The 27461-nt window shown below is 38.6% G+C and overlaps 1 protein-coding gene across 3 annotated transcripts in view; it reads left to right on the top strand.

Moving 5' to 3' along the window:
* LOC102795854 (ras-specific guanine nucleotide-releasing factor 2) overlaps positions 1-27461 on the top strand; it is a 41207-nt gene that overhangs the window by 8855 nt on the left and 4891 nt on the right. Inside the window, exons 2-22 of one of the 3 annotated variants that reach the window (XM_087849234.1) lie at positions 5252-5358; positions 6752-6899; positions 10081-10170; positions 10273-10409; positions 11663-11779; positions 11951-12030; positions 13577-13770; positions 13887-13996; positions 14079-14197; positions 15646-15806; positions 15934-16000; positions 16462-16598; positions 17071-17153; positions 17478-17726; positions 19290-19388; positions 21264-21748; positions 23226-23348; positions 24084-24173; positions 24577-24683; positions 26250-26362; positions 26540-26600. In XM_087849234.1, the coding sequence (XP_087705360.1) occupies positions 5252-5358; positions 6752-6899; positions 10081-10170; positions 10273-10409; positions 11663-11779; positions 11951-12030; positions 13577-13770; positions 13887-13996; positions 14079-14197; positions 15646-15806; positions 15934-16000; positions 16462-16598; positions 17071-17153; positions 17478-17726; positions 19290-19388; positions 21264-21748; positions 23226-23348; positions 24084-24173; positions 24577-24683; positions 26250-26362; positions 26540-26600 (2877 nt within the window). The remainder of the gene's footprint in view (positions 1-5251; positions 5359-6751; positions 6900-10080; positions 10171-10272; positions 10410-11662; positions 11780-11950; positions 12031-13576; positions 13771-13886; positions 13997-14078; positions 14198-15645; positions 15807-15933; positions 16001-16461; positions 16599-17070; positions 17154-17477; positions 17727-19289; positions 19389-21263; positions 21749-23225; positions 23349-24083; positions 24174-24576; positions 24684-26249; positions 26363-26539; positions 26601-27461) is intronic. The other 2 variants (XM_087849233.1, XM_087849232.1) reach the window with 2 other exon arrangements.

Genomic DNA, 27461 nt, shown 5'->3' with positions numbered 1-27461 from the left:
CTCATGAAAAGTATGAATGAATGCTGATCATGTGATCAATGATATTTTGATAGACGATACCAGCAATGAAATATTACTTATCCGTAATTACTTTTGTTATGTGTTGTTCAAATTATTAAAAGGTTTTCAACATAACCTTTTAATTCACACACAGCCAATCACTTCTTCCTGTTGTGTTTGAGGGATTGTTTCCACCATGACAACACGTGTTATGAGATTATGTTTGTTTCACAGAATCACAGCATGTGCTTTTTTTGTCCTTTAGTTTTCTTTTCTTCTGATCTTTGAAGATTGTACATATACATCCTCAAAAGCATACTAGAAAAAACGATTATAGATTACAAGAGTCTTGCATACACAACTCTGGTCTGCGTTCTTTCCCCCCCTGTGATGGTAATTACCATGCAGTAGGACTCAACGGAGACAGATTATACTCTGTGCTGAAATTGCTTGTTAATAATTTTGCCTTTCTGCCATGTAATCAGTGTGTCTATAGAATGACGGACAAACACCTGCTTGTATTTTCAGATGTATCAGCTAAGTAGCACTTTTCAGCCAACCTTTGTTAGCGTTTTCCTTAAAAACTGTTCTCTTTCATTATCTACGTGTCAGTCCCTTCTCTTTATTTCTCTCATGTCACAGACTCAGCTACCTTTTCCTTTTTTGGTTGAATGCTTGTTCTGTTGCATTTTTGACTCAATGGTGGCACTGGTTGCTTTTTTTATTATTTGTTTCCATACACCTAAAGTCCAAATGAAGTTCAGCATAGTGGTTTGCTTTCGATAGTCCTAACACAACTCCACACACTGTGTGAGGCCGTTATTTTTGTGAATTGTGCACCTGTGTGCTAGCTGCGCTGCCACATTTGCATTAGATTTGTGATTAAGAAGTGAAAGCAGTAGTGTTGATATTTATAAACATTTTTCAGCTGCTTACTCATCACAGTTAACCATTTACAAACCATATTAAATCTTTTTAGGAATTTGAATGTTCTGTACCTTTTCTGTTGAGCTACTGGATTAGGTTCATCCAACATAAGAATAAAGTCATGAGGTAATGAAGTGTTGATTTTTAAAAAAGAAAGTTTGGTCATGGGAGGACTCCACCAAGTCCTGTAAAAAGAAAAAAAAAAACTAAGCACATTACAGTTTGGTTTGGATGAGGTCTGAATTTTGACCGCACAATTGAAACACCTTTTTTTCTTTTTTTTTTTCTGCTGTAGTTTTGCTGGTGTGCCTGGGATCGTTGTCCTGTTGCATGATGCAGTTTCAGCCAAACTTTAGCTTTTGGACAGATAGACAATAGACACCAACTGACAGTTGCTATTAGCTGTTTGTGCTGATATAATGTGTTTGGTTTGCTCCAAAAGTGGTGGTGTGCATTATAGACAAGTGCCTCTACCTAGGTCTTGTCTGTCCAAAGGAAATTCCAAAAATATAAAATGTGTTCAGTCTTTTTCTATGATAAATGCTAACAGCTAACTGAGGCCTGCAGTGTCTGAGATTCAGCTCCGTTTTTATAGAGGTTTAAAGTGATGGTCATAACTTTAATTCCATTTTTAACTGCTTAATGGTGACTTTTCCACCTAATAAGGTTTGACTCAAGTTGGACTTCTGCTGTGCATATACCACTGAACAAGTGATGTGCTAATTCATGGTTATGTATACAGTTAAACCAGAAAAACAACAAGCAGACCTACTTACAGCTTCACTATTCTAGCAGCTGAAACTGTCACAAACACCTGTTGTGTGCTTTTTTGCATAAACACAACTGGCTCATACCCTAGTCATGAAATTATATTGGGTTTTTGATAGCAAGGCTGGTTTCAAAAACCCAAGTTTCTGTGCTGAGGTCATACTAATTTAACTCCAGTGAAGCTAAAACTTCTAATAGTTTGGGTTTTAATGTATCTTTGAAGCACAGAACACTGATGCAGAAAATAGCTTTGAAATTCTGATATTTAGAATGAAGTGAAAAAATAAGGTCCATTTGTAGTGCTGCAAAATGCAATTTTTGCTCTCATCAGTGCAGATCCCAAAGCAGACGGTAGTGTTGCATCATTATTGGCTGTTTCAGTCCCCAATCACAGTGATTCTGCCATTTCTGCTTTTAAATATTTATTAAAAAAGATGAGTATTTCTGGGACCGCCAGCCATTTTTGGCTAATAAATCTATTAACACAAATTTCATTTTAAGCTTTCATAAATCTTTAATAATGAGAAAAAGCATTTCATCATCTGCACTATTATTAACTTGTACATGTGTGTGGCAAGCATTCATTCCCCAACATTTAGGCTGTGCTGGACTGTGAAAGTCATTTTTTTGTTCGAAGAGCTTCTCACCTCTGTTTTCACAGCAGGTAGTTTTAATGGTTCTGCATAATAACATTTTTGCCTTACATTGTTCCTAAGCTTTGCTTGGTGAAAGTAAAATAGATCATGCTGTCACGGCCCTATTTCTGCTGTTTCTCACATCAGGATTTAAAGAGTGTATCAGGTGACTGTTAAATTGGTTGCAAGTGAAATAAAGAGTAAAAGAGCACAAAAAAAGCTCCGTGTCTTTTTTTTCTTTTGTTTCCTCGCTGTCTTTATTTGTCTAAATGAAATTTCTTACAGTACAACGAAGGCCCTCAGGGATGAAGGGTACGCTTGAGTCGATTTGAAGGGAGACTGAGCCAGGAGTCCAGATCTGTACTGTAAAGTTGGGAAGCTCTGTGGTCATAGCTCAGAGACAGAGAGACAGAGTACCATTCATGAGATGTGCAGAGCTATCGCTTTGTTTATAGGTTTCGTAGAAGCAGTCAAGTCCTCAATAAAAATAAATTAAAAAATCCCTCCAACTAATGAGGACACAGTACAATGTTACAGAGCAATTCACTGGAATGCTTTAGGGGTCCAGCGTGATGCAGAATCTTCTGTAAAGGATGCGGTAACATTAAACTTTAATGATTGCCTGGTGACAATTGGGTCACAGTTGCAGAAAAAACTTGGCAGAATGGTAGACTATAAATGTTAAGGCAGGATACAAAAATATATATCAAGCATACATACCGTCTTTAGGATCTGTTAAGTAGCAGGTATAAATCAAAAGGTAGTTAATTACATTGAAAGAGAAATTTAGTGCAAAGAAGTGCAATGTTTGTATTGCGTAATAAGTTACATGCCTGAAAGGGAAAAAGGATAATATGTAATATAAACTGCACTGAGCATGAAAATTTATAGTTTGCTTAAAGGTGACCTGACAGGTTTTTTTTAAAAAAACAATAAAAGTTATGTTTACCTTCAGTTTTTCTCACCAAATCACTCTATAAAGGCCTGCAGTCTAAGAAACTAGGGTATTGCACTTCCTTCCACATAAACATCCACAAACCTTATTCTTTTTAATATTTTAAATTGTGCTGTAACTTGCATATTACAAGCGCACTGTGCCGCTATCCATCCAATCACGTTTGTGCATCCGCATTCATGTTTCATGAACAAAACAAGAAAAATGGGAAAACAGTAGGTCTGTGGTGCTACGACTGGTCCAAAAGTCAATAGAGTACTACACAACTTTAAGTTTGTTTACTAGTAGATTGTTACTTATATGTAGACTTTTATATTTAACTACTATATGCTGAAAATACAATTATTGAATTAACATTTTTAATGCAAGACTCTTACTTTTATTTTAGACTGTTGTGTTCCTGCTTTCACTTTAATTAAAAGCTGTGATTATTTAAGCAAGCATGTCAAAAGCACATTGATTTGTTCTATGTGAAAATAACAACACAGACATCTGTGTGATCAAAGGATCTTGAATCAACATGATGTGGAAATATTTGCATGCATGCAAATATAGATTAATTGTCATCTGACTCATACAGTGCCACAGTTGGTCAAATACATAACAGCTATTATGTTAGATGTGCAAAAGGTTATCCATCTAGAGATTTAAGCTCAATGTTTCACTTCCTGTTGAAGACTATTTCCTTTTATGCCTGAAATTGCATGATGGATAAATAAAAGCCTTAAATGAATAGAGGCAGCACTCGTAAGGAGAAAATGGAAGTGCAAAACAAAGCAGCAGCGGCAGATATTTTGTTGCCATGGAAATGTTATCTTGTTGGGTTGTGACACAATTTAGAAATATGTACTCAGTTAAGAAATGTTATGTAACACCTCCCTCTCCTGTCTCTCTCGTCCTCTCTCCTCCCATCCTTCTCCCTGTCAAAGGCTGTTAGAGCACAGATTATTGTTGATATAATAAAATACAGCCAGGCAGTGAATCGAAATGACAGATACATAAAAAGCTGAGATAGGGGGATAGAAATGGAGGAGGGTCTATGAGTGTGTGTGTGTTCACATATCCTGTCCTCAGTCCCCAGCTCATCTCCACTGCAGGGGCCAAAGCCCAACCATCCTCCTGCAGGGCAAACGTCTCTCCTCTGGACTCTATCTGGTTCACTGAGTCCTTACTGAGAGACACAAAGAGATGAAAGTACGAAGGGATGTGGAGGAGGAGGAGTGGGATTAGAAAACAAGAAAAGTGAGGATGCTGGTTGAGCGGGGCAGAGGAGGTGGAGTGGGATGATAGGTGAAGTGCAAAGAGAGAGAGGGAGGAGGAAAGAGGTGGTGGGATAAAGAGAAGAGAGGAGGAGGAGAGAGAAAGCCAATGCAGAGCTCAGTCGTCTCTGTTTTCCTTGACTAAGAATAGCAGCTCTTCTGGTAACCCAGTGCCCCAGGACATGACCATTTGAATAAAAGCCTCTATCACTTCACATAATGCCTAGTGTGTGTGCTCTACTGTAGGTGTGTGCCTCTGCACTTGCATGTATTGGTATGTGTCTGTGTGTAAGTGTGGGGAAGTGTTTTGAAGGCAGTTACATAGCGAAATTCATCAGAGTAATAAGAGAGGCAGGCAGAAAACGAGAGAAGGGATAGAGGGAGGCAACGAGCGAGCTAATTGGCAAAAGGCTGGTGGAGAAGGGAGCAACAGATGAGAACTGTGTGCTAAGCGTGCTGAGCCACCCATCCTCCCCCGTACTGTGTCCCTTTTCCTCCACCCTATGGGATAGATATAGCTGCTTAGTGTGCAGAACTCTACGTGGGAATAATCTGTGCAATTAAAAGATAGAAAGCAAATACAAAGAAATATTTTAAAGTTGCAGCATTGGTATTATTAGCAAAGGTACAACAAAAACACTTCTGTCCAGTTTCAGGGTCACACAATAATGTAAAAATCTTTTTTTCCTTCTTTATCTCTCTGTCAGCACTACTTCCTCATCATGTTTGGTCATGATGGACAGAAACCACTGGAGCTACGGACAGAGGAAGAGTGTGAGTGCGATGAATGGGTGGAGGCCATCCAGCAGGCCAGGTATGCACAGTACATTACTATATAAAGTGTACTTCTAAAAATATATTGGCATTTTTTAAATCACTTTCAACTCTTGTCAGTATTATACAAAAGTCATCCTTTATGTATCAGCTTTATATAGTAAACAGCCCAAGTCAAAAAGACACTAAAATGTGAAAACATTAAATCTGACAAACACCATAACTTACTGACATTATATTGACCATTTTACAGCTTGCATTTGCAGGATTCGTAAATGGCTTAGAAATAAGAGCTATAAAACTTAAAATATTCTTAAATTTAGTGGAATTATAAGTTACAGAATATTTAATAGCTTTAAAGGATCTCGGGCATTGCTTTTTATGGTTGGTGCTTTATAATTGCACCAGTGCTCTATGTATGATTCTGATTATGAGCTTCAGTTTTAAAGGGAAATTATGTTATTATATTATATCTACTTTAAAATATTTAGCATGTATAGTAAACACTTTTATAGTTAATAGGACAAATAAACCTGATGAAATCAACATCAGGGTGCTCTTGTAATGAAAACACACTTTTGGTTACACAGTAGCATATATTTCTGTCATAAATGGATTTTTGTTATTCTTTGGAGCAATAATCAATGGGATAAATTATTATTTGATCTCCTGCTGAAATTGTAAGTTTGCTGACAGCCTCTAATTTTATGGTAGATTCATTTTAGTGGAAAGAGAGATAATATCAACCACAAATCGAGACAAAAAAGATAAAAAAAAAATTGTAAATTGATTTACATGTCACTGAGTGAAATAATTAATGAACCAAACAACACCATCCCCACAATCAAACAAATATTTTCAGGCTTTGGGGCTGTTTTTCTTCTAATTGCTGAGGGAGAACCCTCTTACCTCAACAAGAACCCTAAAGCACCAAAACATATCTCAAGGTAACAAATGAGTGGCTAAAGAAGAAGTACATGAAGGTCATGGAGTGGCTTAGCCTGTCTCCAAGTCCTCGGTCCTGCAGAAAATCTGTGCGGGGAGCTGACATTTGAGTTTCTTGAGCTACTTGAGTTGCCATACAGTAGCCAAGAAACATGAAACAAGTCATGTTTTGTTTGAGTACCAAGTACTTATTTCACTTAATGCAAATCCATTTATAAATTTTATGTAATGTGTTTTTTTTCTTAGGATTTTTGGTTGATATTCTGTTTCTCCATTAAAATGAAACTACCATAAAAATTAGAGACTGTTCAATTCTTTCTTTTCAAATACTCATTTCCCCCACTATATAAACTACAACAGCAAGCAGTGAGAGCTGCTGTGTTTTATGCATGCGACTACTTATTCATTTTTTATTTTTGTACCCATTCTGTTTTCAGCATATTATTTAGCTGTTTATATTGACATTTTATCCTCTGTGAACCTTTCAGTTACTCTGACATTATCATCGAACGAGAGGTGCTGATGCAGAAATACATCCACCTTGTACAGATCGTGGAGACTGAGAAGGTGGCTGCCAATCAGCTGCGCACTCAGCTAGAAGATCAGGACACTGAAATTGAGAGGCTTAAAGCAGAGGTACATTATGCATGTGTGAAAACGCACGACACAAATGCACATAGACCTTAAAAGGTGGAATCGTTAACATTTTATTCATATCACAGACAATTTTTATTGTTTGTGGAATTTTGTTGTAAATGTTTATTTCTTTTTTAGATTGTAAAATTCTTCCTCTAGGGTACAGTTCAGCAAGTACATCTCAAAGAATTCAGAAGATAGCATCTGATTCTCTGCATTTAACTGCCCTCTTTATTAAAATAACCCCTTGGGTTCTGGACTAGCTGTCTTCATAGTAAAAAGCACACAGTACTCTGTACTTCAGTACAGTACACAGTACTAAGACTTCTTGAGACAGAAGTCTTAAGGACTCTAATATTTAAAATCATGCATTCTTTTTCAAAGGAACTGTAAGCAAACATACACATTTATGCAGCAACTGAGCAAAACAGCCAGTGCAGTTTTATATGATAGGCAGAGTTAGGTAGTCACCGCAAATTATATTTGAGTTGATGAATCTGGATGCCCTTCAGGATGAGTCATACAGTTTTTGAAGTTGTACAGGAGTCTTATGTCTTATGTCTTGGAAATTGTATTAACTTTTTTCACTATGTCTTTAAATTGTATTTTGCTCATGACAGATTGTAGCCTTCCACCAAGTTGATTTTAAGAAAATGTTAAGAAACTTTAATTCTGCGATTACCCTCCCAGCCTAAATCACGATGCAAGTCACTCAATCAAGAAAGATATGTAGGGCGTACATAGACCATGCTGGTATTCACTATGTGTGTCTTTTCTCAGGAAAGGTGTGAGCGGGAATGGTTTTCAGTTACCTCTGAGCGTAGGAAGAGAAGCCCACTGTTCAATAAAGACAGTCCATCAGTTTTATTGCAAACAGCTGCCAACCCCACATGCGATAAATCACATGCCCATGCTCACATACAAAACAAAAGTGACCTCTGCAACATTGTTAATAAGAAAGAATTACAGGAGCTAGAAAACTCCAACAAAGTGAGGTGCAGCAAGACCCCAGCACAGATTAGACAACACATAGATTAGATTACAAAACATTTTTTTAAATCCCTCGGATCGGTTCCTCCGGGCAATTCCGTACATATGACACTGATTAAGGTTGTCCCCAACATTTGACGACCTCCCCAGTATCCATAATGATGATTTTTGACACCTCAATTTTTAACAACCATTTGAATAGATTCCTGATTTTTCCAAGGGTACCCCTAGTAAGCTGCACAGGAATAGGGAGTTACTAACTTCTGATGCACACTCAGTCATTTTGTTCTAGAAGCAGTCCTGAAATATGACAGAAACCACTCAGTTCAGAAAAGGAAACAAGAGGGAAAGAGTTAAAAAGCATAAAAGAAGTAGCTGGGGTAAAGGCAGGTTGCAAAGCCACTTGCAGATGCACGGCAACAGTAGGCATACTAAAGCAGTTTAAATGGCGTAAAAGGGCAACAGCTAAACGTTTAGCTGACATTGTGGCTAAATTGTTATCTGTGGCCTTCTTGAATTAAGCTATGCTTGATTTCATTAGAATTATTCACTGGTAGTGTATCAGGTGATACAAAATCCATAGTTATTTTATTCAGAAAATATCAGCCTGTAAAAATAAAGAGAAAGTAATTGCATTATTTTCCTTTTTAAACAATTTAAGTTATCATGATTCTTCTATCAAAGAAGAAATGAATGCTATGTATGGAGCGCTGTTCTCCCAATGCTGTGTTCTTGAATGTGGCACAGGAATTACCAGAAGGAACTGTAAAGTTATTCTGATTGTGCAGCTGCTCGACTCAAATTGAATTCTTGTCTGTGCAGCAGTTGTCCCCAGGCGATGTTATTTGCTTATTTGAGCCGGCTGCAAACATTTCCACAAATCAAAGCACTGCTGTCATTGTCACTTGACAGCGCTCTGCTCATTTGCGTCAATAGCCGCTTGCAGAAACATTTGACTTGCATATGGTATTTCTGTCTTTGGGACAGGAGCAGCACTCTGTTACTCAGATACTTCTCCCTACAACAACTGGTGTTATTTGTCATTGGCAGGATACACGGAGTCTGGCTGATAATGAAAACGTGAAAGAAAGTAATTTTATGTTAAGAAACATCTGCCAGTGCAATGGGACTGCTCGTGGAAAAAGAGAAAGCCAGTGTGCAGTTGGTGATCCATCTCATTAAAGCTTACCCGTGTTTGTTTGTTTGTGTGTGTGTGTGTTGCTCCGTGTTTATGAATAATTAAACCAACTAGCCACTGTAACTGTCAACAGTTGGCAGACATGCTCCTCTCTGCTGCCATTTGCATGATCACACTAGTGAATAAAAAAATGAAGATGAAGCGCTGTGGCTGAAAATGTTTTGGGTTTCATCTTTCATCCTTTACTCACTATGTAATAAACTTATACTGTCAGACGCCTGTCAGAAGCCTAAAGGTATGAACAAATAGTTGAGGCTAAAACAGTATTACAGCTCGTCCTAACCTCTGCTGGGTTCATTTCTGCACAGATGGTAGTGTTGGCAAGAAGAATCCTTTACTGGCTATGTTTGAAGTTGGTCATCTCTGGTATTTAAAACTGGTCCTCTGCATTGTAGTGAAATTTGATTTTCTGTTTTTCCACTAAGAGATCTGGCATCTGTCCAGCTCATTCCCTTTCCTCCATTTTCAGAGCTAAAGAAGATGACATTAACTTTGTGGTTGTCTTTTCTTGCCTGCAGCGAGTAAATGTCACAGGCTTATCTGTCTCTGTTGTCTGCACTGAGTATTTCACAGCTGTAAAATCAGACAAAAAAAGTGACTAGTATGCTTTATATCGATTAGTTTAGAATAGGAGAAGATTGCACTTTCTGTGCCCTACGATGCACTTCAGGTGATTAGGCGCATGATGTAATCCTTAATTTGTTTACCATCACCAGCTGAGAGCTTCCATCTTCTCTCATTTTCTCTTTCTGAATGAAGGCAGCAGATTGTCAAAGATGAGCAAGTCTAATGCTTATCTGGTGAAAACACACCAACAATGATTATCGCACACACAAAAGATCAATGGTGATTCCTACAGGAATATAACGTCCTTCTAGAAAAAGCGGAAGGTTTATATTAAGTCTTATGGATATTTTTCTTACCTAACAATTTAAATCTTTTTGTCAAGCCATCTACATTGTGCTCATATTTGTGTCTGAATTTCTCCAATAGATTATAGCTCTGAACAAAACTAAGGAGCGCATGCGGCCTTACCACGTCTTCCATGAAAACGACGACCCGGATATCAAAAAGATCAAAAAGGTGAATGAATAAATATAGTACAGTCACAAAAACAAAAATAACCCAACTTGTCTAAGCTTTTTCATTTGTATCTGTTGTACTACTACGTCTTTATATCTGTAGGTTCAGAGTTTCATGCGGGGATGGCTCTGTCGGAGGAAGTGGAAGATCATTGTTCAGGACTACATCTGCTCTCCTCATGCTGAGAGCATGAGGAAGAGGAACCAGATCGTCTTCAATATGGTGGAGGCAGAGACCGAGTATGCAAATGCATTACGCCTCGAGTCACACACGCTGCACAAAAGTTGTCACTGTTGTTAAGTCTTTGAGCACATGATGTTATCTCACTTGCTGTGTCGACTATAGCTCAGGAAACAATGACTGTCATGATCTTTTCTACTGTAAGCACTGTGCTGTAGGGTATATATATAATATATACAATATATACTCTACCGATAAATATAGAGTACTTTATATTTTTTTTAATGTTGTTTTTTTAGATTTAACAAATCTAAAGTGAAACACAGTCATATTTACACACCCTGATTGACAAAGAAAAATAACCCAGATTTTCTCTGGATTCGTAATTTTAGCCAAAGTCATGGACAGATTATGTTGATCACACGTCCTAAAAAATAATCAAAATAAACCAGCTGACCTGCTCGTCCAAAGACTGTTTATTTGCTTCTTAAGCAGCGAGTACATAAACTACATGGTCCTATCATTTTCTTTTATACATGCCATCTAGACCACAATATTAAATATTAGTTCAAGCACACATTTTAATGTAAATAAAACTGCAGTAAAAATGCCCCACCTTTCTTGAGGGATTCTTTCCAGCTTTCAAATTTAGTGGTTATAAGTGACAGCGATTGGCTGTTCATGTATCTGTATCCTTCTAGCATCAGCTTCTTGTCCGCTTGGCAGGTGCTGCCAAGCAGCATTAAACAGACTTAACTACATAAGGTGGGAAAATGATCAATGCAGTCCACAATAAAGTGGACTGCATTTTTTTGTCAGTGGATTTTATCAGTTCCTCTGTTCCCAGTGTGACAGTGCTATCACTCGATGCTCGTTGCTTCAGGCCTTTTGGAAACGTGTGCTAGCATAATTTGCATCAATGTCCTACGCAAAAAACAGGACTCTATAGCACTGGAACAGCTGCTAACAGTTTATGCTCTACCGACCTGCTGATGTGCTTTTCTTCCATAGTCTGGTCTTTGCTCACTACATGTTGACTGTTGATTGACAGCTGACATTTGACCAGTAGCCTGCGTCATTGTGCAGGGGTGGTGGGGGTGCTACATACCAATATACAATGTAAAAAAATATAAAATACAATTACAAATGTAAAAAATGAATTAATAAAACTAAGTATAGCAGAGTATAACTTTCTGCTAAAAACAAAATAAAAGGAAATTGTATCCCAATTAATACTATTTTAATGAGACATTATCATTAAAATATGGGTTAATTTGAATGTTTGAAATTTTTTCTATGTGTGGAATAACAGGTACGTCCACCAGCTCTATATCCTGGTCAACTGTTTCCTCAGACCTTTGAGGATGGCTGCCAGCTCCAAGAAACCCCCCATCAGCCACGACGACGTCAGCAGCATCTTCCTCAACAGGTGTGTATGTGTGCGATTAACAAACATGTTTTGTCCATCTGTGAGTGCAAATTAATCTCTGGAGTGTTAATTACGCATGGTGCACAAGCAGAGACAGAGACTGAAGATAAATAAATAGATGAAACCTCTTTTCGTTTCTGTTTTCACACTGTATTCGCAACGTGTCTTCAGTGAGACCATCATGTTCCTTCATGAGATTTTTCATCAAGGCCTGAAGGCGAGGATAGCCAACTGGCCAACTCTGGTGCTGGGTAAGCTGTTACTTGTCCTCCCATAAAGCGCAAATCGCACAAACCCACTCTCTCTGCAACTATTCAGTTACATCAAGGTCAGGTTTTCAGTGGTTCCCTGCAACCAGTTTGTCTCATTCGGACGTCATACTTGACGTCTTACTGCTCTGTTCACTCATACATACGCACGTTTCCCTATCTCAGTAGGCAACAAGGGCAGTTATTGTCTTGACAGACAATGACCACCCAGAAGGCATCCCATCATTTCACCTCCTAAAACAACCCCTCCCCATCAGATAAGCATCACCTAGGAGACGGACTGCTGAAAGATGTGGCAGCAAATTACTTGTGACAAATTCAAAAAGAACAGGGTCTGCTGATTAAACATGCAGGCCTTATCTCGCCCTTTCCTGCTGACTGATTCAGTGCAGTCCTTTGAGCTATAATATGTTTTATATCAACAAATTCTGCAGTATTTTAGATCAGTATTTATGATTCTTCAGTTTTCTATGAATACTATTCAAATGCTTACGATTCCAACTGAAAAATGTGTGTTTAACCTACATAGGTTCTGCAGAGACAGCTGTAGAAATACATTTCTTTCTGTTTGATTTGGCAGTTTATTTTCAACCTAAGTCATGATTTTGCTTTTCTTTATTCTTTCTTTTTCTTTCACTATTTGGTGGGCATTTTGAGGGCGGCCAACATCTTTGCCATTTTGAGATTCACCCATAAATTTCTTTGTAAAGATTCATGTCTCTATTCTCTGTACAGTCATCAACAATTAGAGCAAATTTAATTTTGAAAAACATATGCCTCAGCATGACATTGTGAAAACTGACGTCAGGAGTGTGCTGAAGCAACAGGTGGTGATATAAACATAACTCAACAGAAACATTGGCCAATTTGAAGCTTTCAAAGGATAACTCAATACAAAACTCAAAAAAAGGACCTTTCCAAGACTTTATTTTCCTCTTGTCTGCATGAAAACCCAGAAACTGTACTTCTGAAATTCTTCACAGTGGAAGTAGATATTGAAAAGTTCAAACATTGGCAAAATCATTCAACCAGAGGAAAAAACAAATCTCAAGAGACTCACTGAATGTGGACTGGAAATAAATTAGGTTGGTAAATAAAAACAGAGGACAGACGAGCTGACAAAAGGCAAGACAGGACATATATACATATGGGTGATTGAACAGTGAAGCACAGATGGGAGCAGTAAATTACAAAAGAGGGAAGACAAAGGCAGGAAATAAAAGAACAAGATATACACAAGGAAAAGCAAGTGTCAAAATAAAATTGTAAGAGGAAAGCAGAGAGAGAACTAATACGAAGACAAAAGAGAAGGAGACATAAACAGTGGAGAAAAATACAAGCATATGAAGTACTATCCATAAAAATCTAAGAGACCTAAACAAGAATATATTACAAACCTGTACACACAAAGTACAGATAAATAAAAGAAGAAGGAATAAAAATCCTTAAAATCACAGTTAAAGTTAAAGTTAAAAAGTGCTTGTCATAAATACTTTTGGCTTACGTACTGTGTGTGTTCTTGTTCTAGCTGACCTATTTGACATCCTGCTGCCGATGCTAAACATCTACCAGGAGTTTGTGCGTAACCATCAGTACAGCCTGCAGGTTTTGGCCAACTGTAAGCAGAACAGAGACTTTGACAAGCTGCTAAAGCAGTACGAGTCCAATGCTGCCTGTGAGGGGAGGATGCTCGAGACCTTTCTCACATACCCCATGTTCCAGGTAGATAACGAGCACCAGCATCCTCTTATTCACAAACAAACCGTAACATGACTCCAACATGTGTGTTTTTCTCAATTCTTGTCTCCATGTGCTATTGTGCTCTTTCCTTCAACAAGATTCCTCGTTACATCATCACCTTGCATGAATTACTGGCTCACACCCCTCATGAGCATGTGGAGCGCAAGAGTCTTGAATTTGCCAAGTCCAAATTAGAGGAATTGTCCAGGTATGTGTCAGAGTCGTCTACTTCTATTAAAATTCTTGTTGTTGAATCCTGAACAAACTTGTGTGTTTGTGTGCGTGGCCAGAGTAATGCACGATGAGGTGAGCGACACAGAAAACATCCGTAAGAACCTGGCTATAGAACGGATGATTGTGGAAGGTTGTGACATCCTGCTGGACACCAGCCAGACATTCGTCAGACAGGGTGAGTCTTCATCAGTGCAGAGCAAACCTCGACGACAGCAAATCTTTGAAGGTTTCCTGGATAGTAAGAAATTCCTTTTCTGTCAACTCGTTATCAGTAACTCAGTGAAGTTGGAAATCTTTCATTGTCTCATGGCCTTGGCTATCTGGCAAGGTTTGTCTCTCTGTCAGCTTTTCCAGTTAAAATGTAGATGTGGTACTGAATGGTACATATTTTTCTGAGCATTAGAAAGTAACAAGACTGTCTGGACCAAGGGTGGGAAATTAATTTTCCCAAGGGGCTAAGCAAGAACAGACTGTGACTGGTTGGACGGCTGCACCAAGAAGGCCCCTTGGGATAATAATTGGCCACCCCTGGTCTAGACTGTTTGACTGCTAAAGAAGTCTTAATGAATTATTAACTAAGTGTTATACTGTGTATGATTCCTTTAAGTCACATCTCACCTACATGATGCACTTAGACCATGACCACAGTTTTCCCCACTGCACAGACAAATAGATTGGTCAATATCACCCGTGTAGGCTACAGTCATGAGAAAAAGAAAGGTTTCACAGGACTCTATGTACAGTCCTGTGAAAAATGTAGTACACCTTTTCTGCTTCAGTGGGAATTAAGAGGGTAAATAACAGCCAAACGCTACCTCTGTAACTGCAGAAAACGTGCCAGTTTGCTGGTCTGGAGCATTCAGGTTTATGTTGCCACAGTCTTCCCAGGAGTGGACCTCCCTGCAAATTCGTCCCAAGGTCAGACTGTGCAATTCTCAGAGTAGTTGTGGAAAACCAAACACAGCATATCAGCACCAAGACCTCATACCAACCATGACCATTGTGGTGAGGGGGTGATGATTTGGGTTTGTTTTGCAGCCACAGGACCTGGGTGTATTCTAGAGTAAGAAATAAGAGTTTAATAGAAATCTTAATACTGTTGAAGTGACATATCTGCATTCATCTATGGATATTAGAACTATTACTGTGACTTAATATGTAATCTTGCTTCTGTCACAGTTAAATCCTTTTAATCAAAATTATGCAGATAAAGTCGGATGCAATTTTCCACTTAAATTGTGCATTTTTGGGTCATAATACCTGCTAGTACAGGAGGTGGAAGACAAATGTCAAGTTTCCTTACAAATGCGCTGTAGAGGAGACAGAGATTTTTCTCCTGCAGCTGAATCACACATCACAAAATGCAGCCCTGATGCCAGTTTTGACAGTGCACTTTACTGATCCATGGTTCCTGTCTGCTTTTAATCTACAGAGACTAACTTTTCCCTCTAAACCTGCCTGTTTCAAAGATCGACTCCTTTTTTTAATCTCATTCGCTGTCATGTTGAGACACTTAACAGCACTTTTTCATGTCTATGTTTGTGGCATTGTAAATGCTACACATCCCTCAGCTTACTGTTGGTTTCACCAAATGTAACATCCTGCGTGTCTCCCGCTCCACAGGGTCTCTGATCCAGCTGCCATCGGTAGAGCGAGGGAAACTAAGCAAAGTCCGCCTGGGCTCCCTCTCTCTGAAGAAGGAAGGGGAAAGGCAGTGTTTTCTCTTTACCAAACACTTCCTTGTTTGCACACGCAGCTCTGGGGGAAAACTTCACCTTCTCAAGGTGAGAACAGGGTTACCCTTCCAGTGTATCTATACCTCAGCAAAGACATTTTTTTTGTAAATCAACATTCATTTTCATCCAAATTACCAATAAATAGTTGTGCATATTTTCTCTTAAACTATTGCAGCAAGGTGGAGTTTTGTCCCTTATTGACTGCACACTTATTGAGGAACCAGACGCTAATGATGAAGAGTGTAAGTATATCGCATCAATCAAGTACTATGTCCATCCTATCAATACATGCACAGCTCATGGCTCATTTAGTTCCCTTACCACTCACTGAGGTTAATTAGGTGTCAGGTGATAAGTGCCTGTGACTTCCCTTTAATTATCAAACGCTCACCCCTTTAAATGTCAGGTTTAGATCTTTTAACATTACAGATCCATTTTTTTATTTTTTTTTTCATTTTGCAATTAGGGAGTCTGATGAAACATCTACACGCAAAAAGTGTTGAGACAAACACATACATGTGTACACTTCATTTTTACACCCAAGCCTCAGGGGGGTGTAGAGGGAATATAGCAGGTCTGCCTAATTAACCCTCTGTGTGTATGTGTGTGTAAAATATGACTGTGTATGTGCAAGCATTTTATTTTTACAGTAATTATGAATAACTGATTGTTGTAATTTAAAAAGCTCATTGTTTTTCATCAGCAAAAGCTGGTGGTCAGGTGTTTGGTCAGCTGGACTTTAAGCTTGTCGTAGAGCCGTCAGACTCGTCTTCTTTTACTGTGGTGTTGCTGGCGCCGTCACGACAGGAGAAAGCTGCCTGGACTAGTGATATTAGCCAGGTACTACATAAATCATGCAAATATACACCCAGACAAAGACAAAAAACAAGGACCTTCAAATAACGAGGGCATGTCTCCGGTGGGCATTGAGATGGCTTAGTAAACACAGACTGTGGTGCAGTTCCCCAGGGCCGAGTTCAGCTCAGTGCCTCAGTACTTCACAAACAGGGTAACACCAAACAAGCATGTCATTCTGCATTAATTCTAGTCAGGCACAAAAAAAAAACAAATACACTGACAGTTGTGCCTTATCAACAAGACTTGTGAAACAGTGTCAAAGAGTGTGCTATATTTACTTTTAATAAAAAGGAAGAAAACAGATGTTCAGTACGAGATTATTTTAGAATAGATCTGGAACACTTATCGGCTTTAAATGCTGTAGCTTAAAAAATACATGATAATAATTATATATGTAATTCTCTTTCTTTTTTCATTTGCTCATCTCGCTACTCTCGTCTCTCTGTCTCTGCAGTGCATAGATAATATTCGCTGTAATGGCTTGATGACCAGTGTGTTTGAGGAAAACTCAAAAGTCACAGTGCCTTATATGATCAAGTAAGTATTTTTGTGTGTGTGAAGAGAAAGCTATCTCTTCATGCCACGCACGTGTCACAGAACATAAGCTGTGATGGCACATCTGGTTAAAAATATGTTTTTTTTATGCTTGTTTCCTTTTAATTTGTGCTGTTGCTGAAATCTGCTTGACAGTATTCCCTTATTTGCGTCCTTTCTTTGAAATATGTGGGTTTTATATTAATTTTTTATCTTCCTTGGCTGTTTTTGCTCAGTTACTTTCACAACCTTGCCTAGCTTAGCAACCCAGCAGTCACCCATGCTTGGTTATGTGTTTGTGTGTGTGTGTACGTGTGTATCCATCAGATCCGATGTGCGTCTCCATAAAGATGATGTTGACATTTGCTTCAGCAAGACGCTCAACTCCTGCAAGGTCCCCCAGATCCGTTATGCCAGCGTGGAGCGGCTGCTGGAGAGGCTGACCGACCTTCGCTTCCTGTCCATAGACTTCCTCAACACCTTCCTGCACACATACAGGATCTTCACCACAGCAACTGTGGTCATGGACAAGCTGGCTGACATCTACAAGAAGCCCTTCTCCTCCATACCTATCAGGTCTTACCATTCACACATGCAAATATCCATTCACAAACACAGATTGAAAGCAGATTCTGTACATGCTCATTGCTGCTGTGCAGATTGAAACGCCTCATAAATCCTCAGGGAAATACTGTTTACTGGTTTGAGCTCCATCAAATTTTTACGAACATGGGCACATTTATTCCAGCCAGTATTTGTGCCCTTGCAAACACAAACACACACAATTGTGTATATTGCCATTACCTGGGTGTTCTGAGAGGGTTTTATGAGCGTCCTTTTACTTGTTTTTTTTTTTTTTTTTTGTAAATATGTGAATGATGTAGTCAGATGTGGGTCAGTGTTTTGGAAGAAGCAAGCAGCTTTCACCTCCGTCCAGAAGGTTAAACACATACTAACTGAACTATAAACTGGCCTGTTTTTGGAGACCAACTGAACAGATGCTTTTTGGCAAAGTCGTAGGAATAATCAGTGTGTCAGATGAAACGTTTCTCTGTCTCTCTACTTTTCTGAAGCTCTCTGTCTCTCTCTCACTCGTGGCTACATCAAAATTGTCTGTTTATATTCCTTTCACAGCTTTACTTAACTTAGCTTTTCAACTGGAAAAGCTTTGACTTTTTCCTCCACCGGAGGGTTGGTTTTAAAATGTTTTACCTCACTCACTGTGGCCTGTGGCCTTCCTTCCTGGGAAGAAAAAAGGAGAGGGGCATCCAGGCACCAGAGTGGTGCGGGAAGATGAACCACCCTGTGTGAAGCGATGCCACTTCTTTACTAAAGCTTTTTTCCCCCTCTCCTTTGTTCTCCAGAAAAAAGAACTTTACAATAGGAGGTTTATAAGGGGAATTTTTTATTATACTGGTGCTTTTTAGCCATGCTAGTAAAAGGGTCTACCTCTATGTTCTAGACAGAAATATCACGTTAATGAGTGGCTGGATTTACTATGAAACTGTGAAATTCTGCAGTGATTCGCGGGCAGAGAATCTATTGCAATACAACTTTTCCTTTAACTTCTTGTCTGATTCTATCATTGGGTTAAATTCTGTCCATTGTTTTAATTTAAGTCCAGCCCACCATGAAAACATCCAATTGTTTGTTGACCCGTATTTAAGCCTCAGTTTTAGCTTTGCATATTTGGATGAGTGTGGAGTGCTAAGTCATCAGCTAACTCTATTATTGTTGGTAAAGGTGAATTTACACTCTGTGCTGGTTTAGTGTTGGAACAAGACTCAAATGGCTGACAGACGAAGTGCTGACCTCTTTTTTATTAGTTTTTCTAGATTAAAGAAGATGATGTCAACTCTCTGAGCAAATGCACTGCATAAAACCTACATACATGTACAAAAACCCAGCTCTGTGTTTTTGTGCTGGAGGTTTCTCCCATGTGGTCATGTGCTGACATCTGGGACACTGAACATGTGCTGCTGTTATCTGACTCACACACTTTCTGTCCCCTTTCTCAAACACACCTTTACTCCTCTGAGACATTTGTTTATCATCCCTCCATATTCTTATCTTAAACCATCCTCTATCTCGTTACATTTTGTGTCATCCATGTCCCTTGTCTCTCCATATCCCCTCCAGCTACAGGATGCAGTACCACTCATTTGACCGTCTGTCCATCTCACCCATTTGTTCTGACTACAGTCTGAAGATCAAGAAGATTGCCATGGATCAGTCCAAGTAACCAACGCTCTTCTTTCTGCCTCCCTTCTTGCTATCTCTGTCCTACTTTCCTGCTTGTTCTTCTTTTCTTCTGCTATGATACTTAACTGATGCATGACTTTCCTCTCTACTTTGCCAGAACAGCTCTTTATATGAAAACTCACATGGGTTGTGATTCCACCAGTTTTAAATTGACAATATGAAGATAGGAATGGGAGAAATTATGAAATAATTTTCTTAAATCTTCAGCTGATCTGTGGCACGTTTTATCACAGAAGTATCACTTCCTTCAGGCTTTTATATCTCTCTTAACCACATTCATGCCTTTTACTATTCTCCTCTAGTCCCTCATCTTCTGCCGCTTGCGTCCTCTTTTTCTACTCCCTGCTTCAAAGTACTTTGGTATTGGTCTCTGCGTTTCCTGTATCTTTTCTTCCCTTATGCTGCTATCATTTCTCTCCCTCCTCTTTCTATCTGGATTGCAATTTCTTCCCTTGTTTCCTGCTGAATAACAGATTTGTGTGAATAAATGATGACTGTGAGCGTGTTTATCTACGCATGATTACTTCTTTCTCGATGTAGCTCTGTACACAAGTCTGTTTGAAGGGTAAATGTCATCTTAAGATTGATAATCCAAATGCTTGTCAATTAAAGCTTTTACACGCTTTCATTGCCTGCTAAACAAAGCATTTCAAATGTTGCAAATCTGCAATAAAAGATGATTTTTGGGTTTTTTTCTGCTGAACACATTTTTGTTGATTGTGATTTTGCCATGTAAAGCACAGAAGTACTAAAATCCTAGTCTTTCCAGTTTGTTGACATGTTATATATTCACATTATAGTTTTAGCCCAGTATGACCTAGCAGTTTTAGGACAGGGGACATGAACAATCATCACAACAACTATAGATAATGTAGATACTAAATGTTTCAAATGCACAAGTCAGTCACCTTACCTTTGGTGTACTAATCAAGTACGGCAAGTAGTTCCCTAAACCACTGCCATGACACTTTAAGCTGGCTCTATAAATGAAAGCTTTTAAATTTTGTTCAACAGCTAATCTCCAACTGTGGTCACTGATTTTAATATACCTTCTTCATTTAAACCATCAATGATGGCACAAATGAGACTAAACCCAAGCAGTTCCAGCTCATAAAAAGAAAGCAGTTACTAGATAAATACCATAAAGTTTCATAGTGCTAAGGAGGACTCCACAGTTTGATGACGAGTCTCTCTGGGTTCAGCTTAATTAGAGCAGCACTGAGTTAGCTTAACTCGTCTAGCCTCTGCCGTTATTTGAAAGTAGGAAGTCATGCATGCAAAGGTATGCAATTCCCACACTGTTAATTTAATATGTGTATAAATATCTGACTATTAAAGCTGACGGTCACCAGGGTAACCTCAAAGGTGTTGTTTTATTTCTAGTTATTTCTCAGCGCAGAAGAGATGACTGTATCACAATGAAAATTGTGTCACCTGTTTTAATAATTTCTTACTGCACTGTATGTGCCCACTCATTCTAATTCACTCTGGATAACCGCAGTAGCTGAATGTCCTACATTTAGTACTGTGTACCTCAGGCTTACCCAGTGCACTGTAAAATTTCAGATTCTTTCCCGAGCCACACTTTTCTCCTTTTTGACTTATGAAAACACACAGGGATATTGGATTCTGCCTCTAAATCAACACTTATCTCCAATACAGAAAAACAAAACAACAAAACTAACAAAACCCTTTGGTAATGAAAGTTTTACAAAGACCAGCAATTTTGTTTTGAGCTGATGCATCTCCAGATTCCTTTTGTCTTTTTTTCTTAAATACTTCTTCATTGATTTTCTTTTTGTTTGTTTTTAACAATTCCATTATTTTGCTAATACATATGTTCCTTTTTAGGTCTTTGGAGCTGTTTTTTGCCACCAATCAAAATAACAGAGGCGTGGACCACATGAATGACAAATCTCCTCGTCTCTGCCGCAAGTTCTCCTCTCCGCCTCCTCTGTCCATCCCATCCCGGACCACCTCCCCCGTCCGAACTCGAAAGCTGTCCCTCCACTCCCCTATCACCGCCAGAGTCGGGGGCCTTGATCTGACCAGTCCTCTGTCCAATTACAGTGTCAACAACAACACTTCCCAGTCTGCTGGCAGTAGCCCCACATCTGCCCAGACACCAACACCTCAGACCCCAACCCCAACTACTTCCTCTCCTCCCCCCCCTCCCTCTTCCACCTCTCCTCCACCGAACAATTCTAAGCCAACACAAGACCAAGTTCCTCCTATTCCCTCCTCGCCTGACCAGAGTCCCTGCTCAACTGCAGAGGGAGAGGATGTCCCCAGAATTGACCCCTTCTGTGGAAAACTGCGACGGAGTATACGCAGAGGTATTTCATAGTTTCCCCTATTACACTTTTCAGAACATTAGGACTGAATATTGTTAAAATGTATCTGTTATTCTCTGGTTTTCATTGTTGTATTATAAGAAAAACGGGGAAATAATCATTGTCAACTTTTAGTACTTGAAAAATAATACAGATTATGTAAATAATCAAATAGGCACATAAATATATGAATGTTTCTCCTGTTTGTTAGCTTTAGGTTATTAGGTCAGACCGCAAAAATACTTAAATTAGGCTGAAAGCTTTCTGCTGCTACTAATATTGACATGAGGTTAAGCATATGGGGTCTGAAGTGTGCTTTGCTGCATTTGTAACAGTAGTAATGAGTGATAAGTGATGTTGCAGTGCACTCGCATTACCTGAAGTTCAGCAAGGGAAGATATTAAACCACCGGGGGTCAGAAAAACCTTTCACAGGTTAAAATTAATAATAAGCCACATTACAAATCTGTAAACGTAACCTTTCAATACCTCACAATAAATATATTGAAGATGTATATTCTTCTTCTGATAAGAAAATACATCAGTAGATTTTTTTACATTTTGCCTGCAGGTCAAAAAGCATGTCCGGTAACCTTTTCTGTATATTATCGGTGTATGTATTGCCACTAAACTTATACATTTAAAGAGTTGTTGGTGTACTAAAGGGTTTATGAAGCACTGAAGGTTACTAATCAAATGACAGAGTGAAGTGTTTCCCTATAAGAGCAGAACAAGTGCCTGGTGGGACATCATTATCTCCTGGCATTTGTGTGCCAAAGTCAGCTAAGCCGCCTTCCCTCCGCACACGCTCAGATCTTCTAATGGTAGTGTTAAACAGCTCTCTCAGGCTGGAGAGGTATAGCGTCAGGGCATCTCAGGCAACACGGTTTCAATTTGACACTCATCAATATTTGCACATGTGTATGAAGTGTGTCTGTGTGTGTGTGTGTGCATGAGAGGTTCATGTGCTTCTAACCGCTTACAAGGAGACAAAGACCCATTAGCATTGGTACCACAGAGCCACTCTCACCTCTTCTCTATACTGTCTCAGCTTCTTGGGCTCTTAATCAGTCAGTACATTCTGTTCTTATGTGTACCTGCAGCTAATGTGCATCCACGTATATGTCTGTTGATCTTTCTCTTGGCTTGTCTCCTTAATGTGTGTGCATATGCATGCTGGTAAATTACCAGTGTGACATTCTGAGCACAAGTTAAAAGTGATTATGTGAAAAATCCTACTGTTTTAAATCTATCTATCTGTCTGTCTGTCTGTCTATCTATCTGTATATCTATCTGTCTGTCTGTCTGTCTGTCTGTATATCTATCTGTATATATATATATATATATATATATATATATATATATATATATATATATCTACTGAGTAATTTAGTTATAATGGGTCTCTTGTCCAGTAAAAAAAACCATTAGCATCATGGTCACCACCAGCAATCTTCAACTTTGCTTTTCCTTCTTTCTAGCTGTACTGGAGTCAGCGTCACTAGAGAAAATCATCCCAGAGTCTCCACAGAGCAGTGAAGCAGGAGATATGTCGCCGTGCCGTTCTCCTTCCACACCTCGACACCTTCGCTACAGACAGCCTGGTAAGAGGCCACCTATGTGTGCAAGCTACTTTACAGAGCCACAGAGTTAGGCAGATATTCTTTACCCTAACATCATACTAAAATACAAAACCCATACATCACACAGCAATATAAATGTGTTTGTTAAAGTATTTGTGTTTAGCTTTGTCAGCATGATTTTTCTTGCAGTGGATCAAGTTCATTGACAGGCAGAATAACACGGAAGAAAGTCTATGCTGCAAGCAGAACATTTGATATTTTTATTGCATCTTTATTTCATCTTTATTTTTGTTTATTTTATCCATTCAAAAGTCACAAACCATATAATAAATTCAAGTGTTGATAGCTGATGTTAAGAACATGCGACAGTATGTAGGTCTCACAAATGTTCACGGCCATTTCAGAGCCTTCAAATTTGGTATACTCCCTAATAACAAATAATCTGCTATTTACAGAGTATTTTTTGAATGTTTTACATCAATACTTTTTTGCCCTATACAAACAAGGTTTTTCCAGGAAAATTAAAAAAAAATTAAAAGAATAATTTTACTTTATAAAGCAAACAGTGATTATAATCAGGTAAAGCAATAAGACATAAAAGAAAAATCATTTCAGTCAATAGACATTGGAATCATATTTCATTATGTAAGATTGAAAGGAAAGTTAGCGTTTATGTTTACGCTGTCCCTCCCCTGGATGCAAAAATATAATAGTGTTGTTGCCTTTGATGATAATTATGTGCTTGTGCACCTGCAGTCCAGCCAGGGGAGAACTCACGCTGCTCAGTCTCTCCAGCTTCAGCCTTCGCTATTGCCACAGCAGCAGCAGGACACGGTACACCACCAGGTACACACACACACACACACACACACACACACACACACACACAGTAAAAATGATTAAACAATTCATCTAGATCATAATTCTGATTGCAAAAGCTGCCAGAAAAATCAAAAAGGAAATATAAAGAAAAAACAATGTAAAAGTGAATAATAACTCAAATGTAAAAACCAGAAATATAATAACCCCATAAAATAAAAATGTTATATGGTTAATTTTGTTTCTTTTTTTTAGTTATATATAGGTTTAATATTGTTAAAGCAGTAACATCTCTTGGGGGACAGGGTCAGTGGATAATCCATAACTCAGTTTCCATAATCATGAACCTTTAAAAAATAGCTCATGTGATGCTTTAATATTCAAAACTTTGAAATGCCTGCTTTTTGTTTGTTTTTGATTTTCCATCCAGTGTTTACTAACTCTGAAAGAACCTGTGATAAAGAGTTCATCATTCGCCGAGCTGCAACTAATAGAGTTCTCAATGTTCTGCGCCACTGGGTCTCCAAACATTCACAGGTCTGTCTGTACCCACCACTCTCTGTGTATGTTGTGTGTGTGGGTGTGTGTGTGGGTCCAGTGTTTTGCTGGGGTGATCAAGTCTGCGGTCTCATTAAAACAGGTGATTGATGCGTTCTCGCTCTGCTCCACTGCTCCCAGTTGATGGCGTAAACAGCAAACTGTGCACAAACACACACCAAATATTGTTTTAACTGGTCAGCTGGCTCAGCCTGCCTACTCTTGTGCTAAACAGCCGGCCTCTAATGAATTGAACATCAAGGTAATTGCCTGCCTCCGTGCAGAGATCTTTACACTCTAACTGCATCGATATGTTTTATGTATTTTTCTTCGATAAAACAAAATGCTGTGATGACAGTCCAGCTTTAGTCAGCTTATTAACACACAGGCCCGCACAATGACATACACACATACAGACACCCACTTATTTTTTAGAGGCCAGAGAACAGAAAGAGCTTGTTAAAACTGACCTTTAAACAGGAGTTAAATTGAGGTAGGAGTAAAGCAGAAAATTGGAGGAGAGGAAAGTGAAAAGACTGTAAGAAATGAAAGAGGAACGGGAATTTGGAAGAAGTATCATGCTGCAGTGACTGATGATTGATCATGTGATGCTTTTATTGTGTGGAGACTTGAGGTGATATTAATTACAAGAGTAGAATCACCTGTAGTCCAGATAGTATGTGAATTTATAATGTGTGAATAATATTCCTCAGTTGGTTAACAATATATCTACTGAGACTAATAATCAGCTATTTAATCAGCTGTGCAGTGGTAGTTGTTTCTTTGGTATTTTAAAGTACCTTACACATCAGCTGAACAACATACTTCATGAAATGCAATTCTCTTATTATGCAAGTTCTTAACTATGGGTACTTATGCCCCTGGGAATACTTCTGCAAAATAGGTTGGTTAAAAAGATCTAAATTAAAAATCTGAGTAAAAAAGCAAATGTATCTAGTGCTAAAAACCAGGTATCAAAAAAGCAGCAGTATTTCGAATAATGAAATATAATTGGCTATAAATGGGTTAAATAGTTACATGGGTGAAACATGTAGGTTCTGAGTAAAACAAATGAGTTTACCAAACTGACCTAAATCCTCCACAAGAAACACAATAAAGAGCCTAAAGATCCAGCCTATAAATTCTTCTCATCCCAGTCTGGTCAAGCATCTGAAGGATGCACCGAAACTAGACCAATCCAAAGAGCCTAAAACCACAAGAACCAGAACAAAAGTATCTTGGTGCCACAGGACAGAGGTCCCAATGACATGCCCAAATGGATCAGAGCTATTCTGATGGAGGATGTGACGAACTGCTTTGTATATTACTAATAACAGAAAAGTACTCTGTATTATATCACCAACTAAAATGAAATATACCATGATAGAGGACATTTTTCCCACTTAGACTTTCCATTTAATTCAGTTGTGTTGTTTGTTTGTTTACTTTTTATTAATCTTCACTTCACTGGTTAAGATTTTAATTTGAATCAAAATCAGGCTTGTGTTACTGTTACCATTACTACCAAAGTCTGTCTAATGTAAACATGTATTTGTTTGTGCTTAGGACTTTGAGATGAATGGAGACCTTAAGATGTCAGTGATCTGTCTCCTGGAGGAGGTGCTTAGAGATCCAGACCTTCTGCCTCAGGAGAGGAAAGCTACTGCGAACATACTAAAGTACAGCTGAAACTCAAATACACACAAAAACATGCTCTCGTACAAACAAGCAGCTTGTACGCGAAGCACTTTGGCACCTTTGAATGACAAAAATATGTCATCAAATAGTGTTGTTTTTTATTTTTAACACTCTCTTGTTCTAATACTTTTACTGTTCTCCTCTATTCTGTCTGATAGTGCGCTTTCTCAAGATGATCAGGAAGATGCCCAACTGAGAATAGAAGACATCTTACAGATGGTGAGAAAACTTTCTGTCATATATACAAACTTTTTCATCCTGGGTACTGATATTAACAATTCCTTTAAGCCAAATTTCAAAATTCAGCTGCCTTAAACCCTCAGTATCTGTACTTGGATCGATATCAAAGTGAGGAGCGGAGATGTCATCGATATGTTTATCCCAGGCAAACAGCTCTGGCTGTAGGCACAGCACTACCCACATGCTGTTCAAACTTTCTCATTGCATTCAGAAGAAAGGTGATTTAAGGGGAGGGTGAAGAAAGCTAAATCAGATTGTTTTAGGCAGTGGATCAACAGTGGGCATCTTGACGAATGCCCACTATAAGATTAAAAAAAAAGGATTATTTTGAAATCTCAAGGTATTTTATTCAGTTAGCTTTTAGTAGTGACTCTATAATATAGCGAGTTTTAAATTTGCCTAAGATGCAAAAGGTCCTTATTCAAGACCAGGAGGAGACACCAGTCATTTTGGGGTTGTGATGTGGATGCTGGATGTGGAGCTACTTGCTCTGGCAACCCAATAAGGGAGGAGTTTATTTAGCAAGCTTTAATCTATCTACTCTATCTCCAGTATAAAAAGAGAAAAAGTAATTTTCTACATAGCTTAAACGTCTTGTTTTGCAATACCTAATTGTATGGCTTTGTTCATGTAGTTACAAAGTATTACAAATTTCTGCAAAATACTTTCACAGTTATCACCACCTGTTGCACATGATGACAAAAAAAAATCACAAGCACTGGCAATTTCCTAGATTGGATCGGTTAATCACAAACAAATAGACGTATTGGGTTTGTAAATTGTGAAAAGCGTCTGTCATTCACAGTGTTCTAAGCTCTGGGCAGAAGGGGTAAATAGACT

The sequence above is a fragment of the Neolamprologus brichardi genome, chromosome 12 (assembly GCF_056152115.1).
Source record: "Neolamprologus brichardi isolate AB-2024 chromosome 12, ASM5615211v1, whole genome shotgun sequence".
Taxonomy (NCBI): Eukaryota; Metazoa; Chordata; class Actinopteri; order Cichliformes; family Cichlidae; genus Neolamprologus; species Neolamprologus brichardi.
The sequence above is the reverse complement of the archived record's forward strand: the minus strand, read 5'-3'. Positions and strand labels throughout refer to the sequence as shown.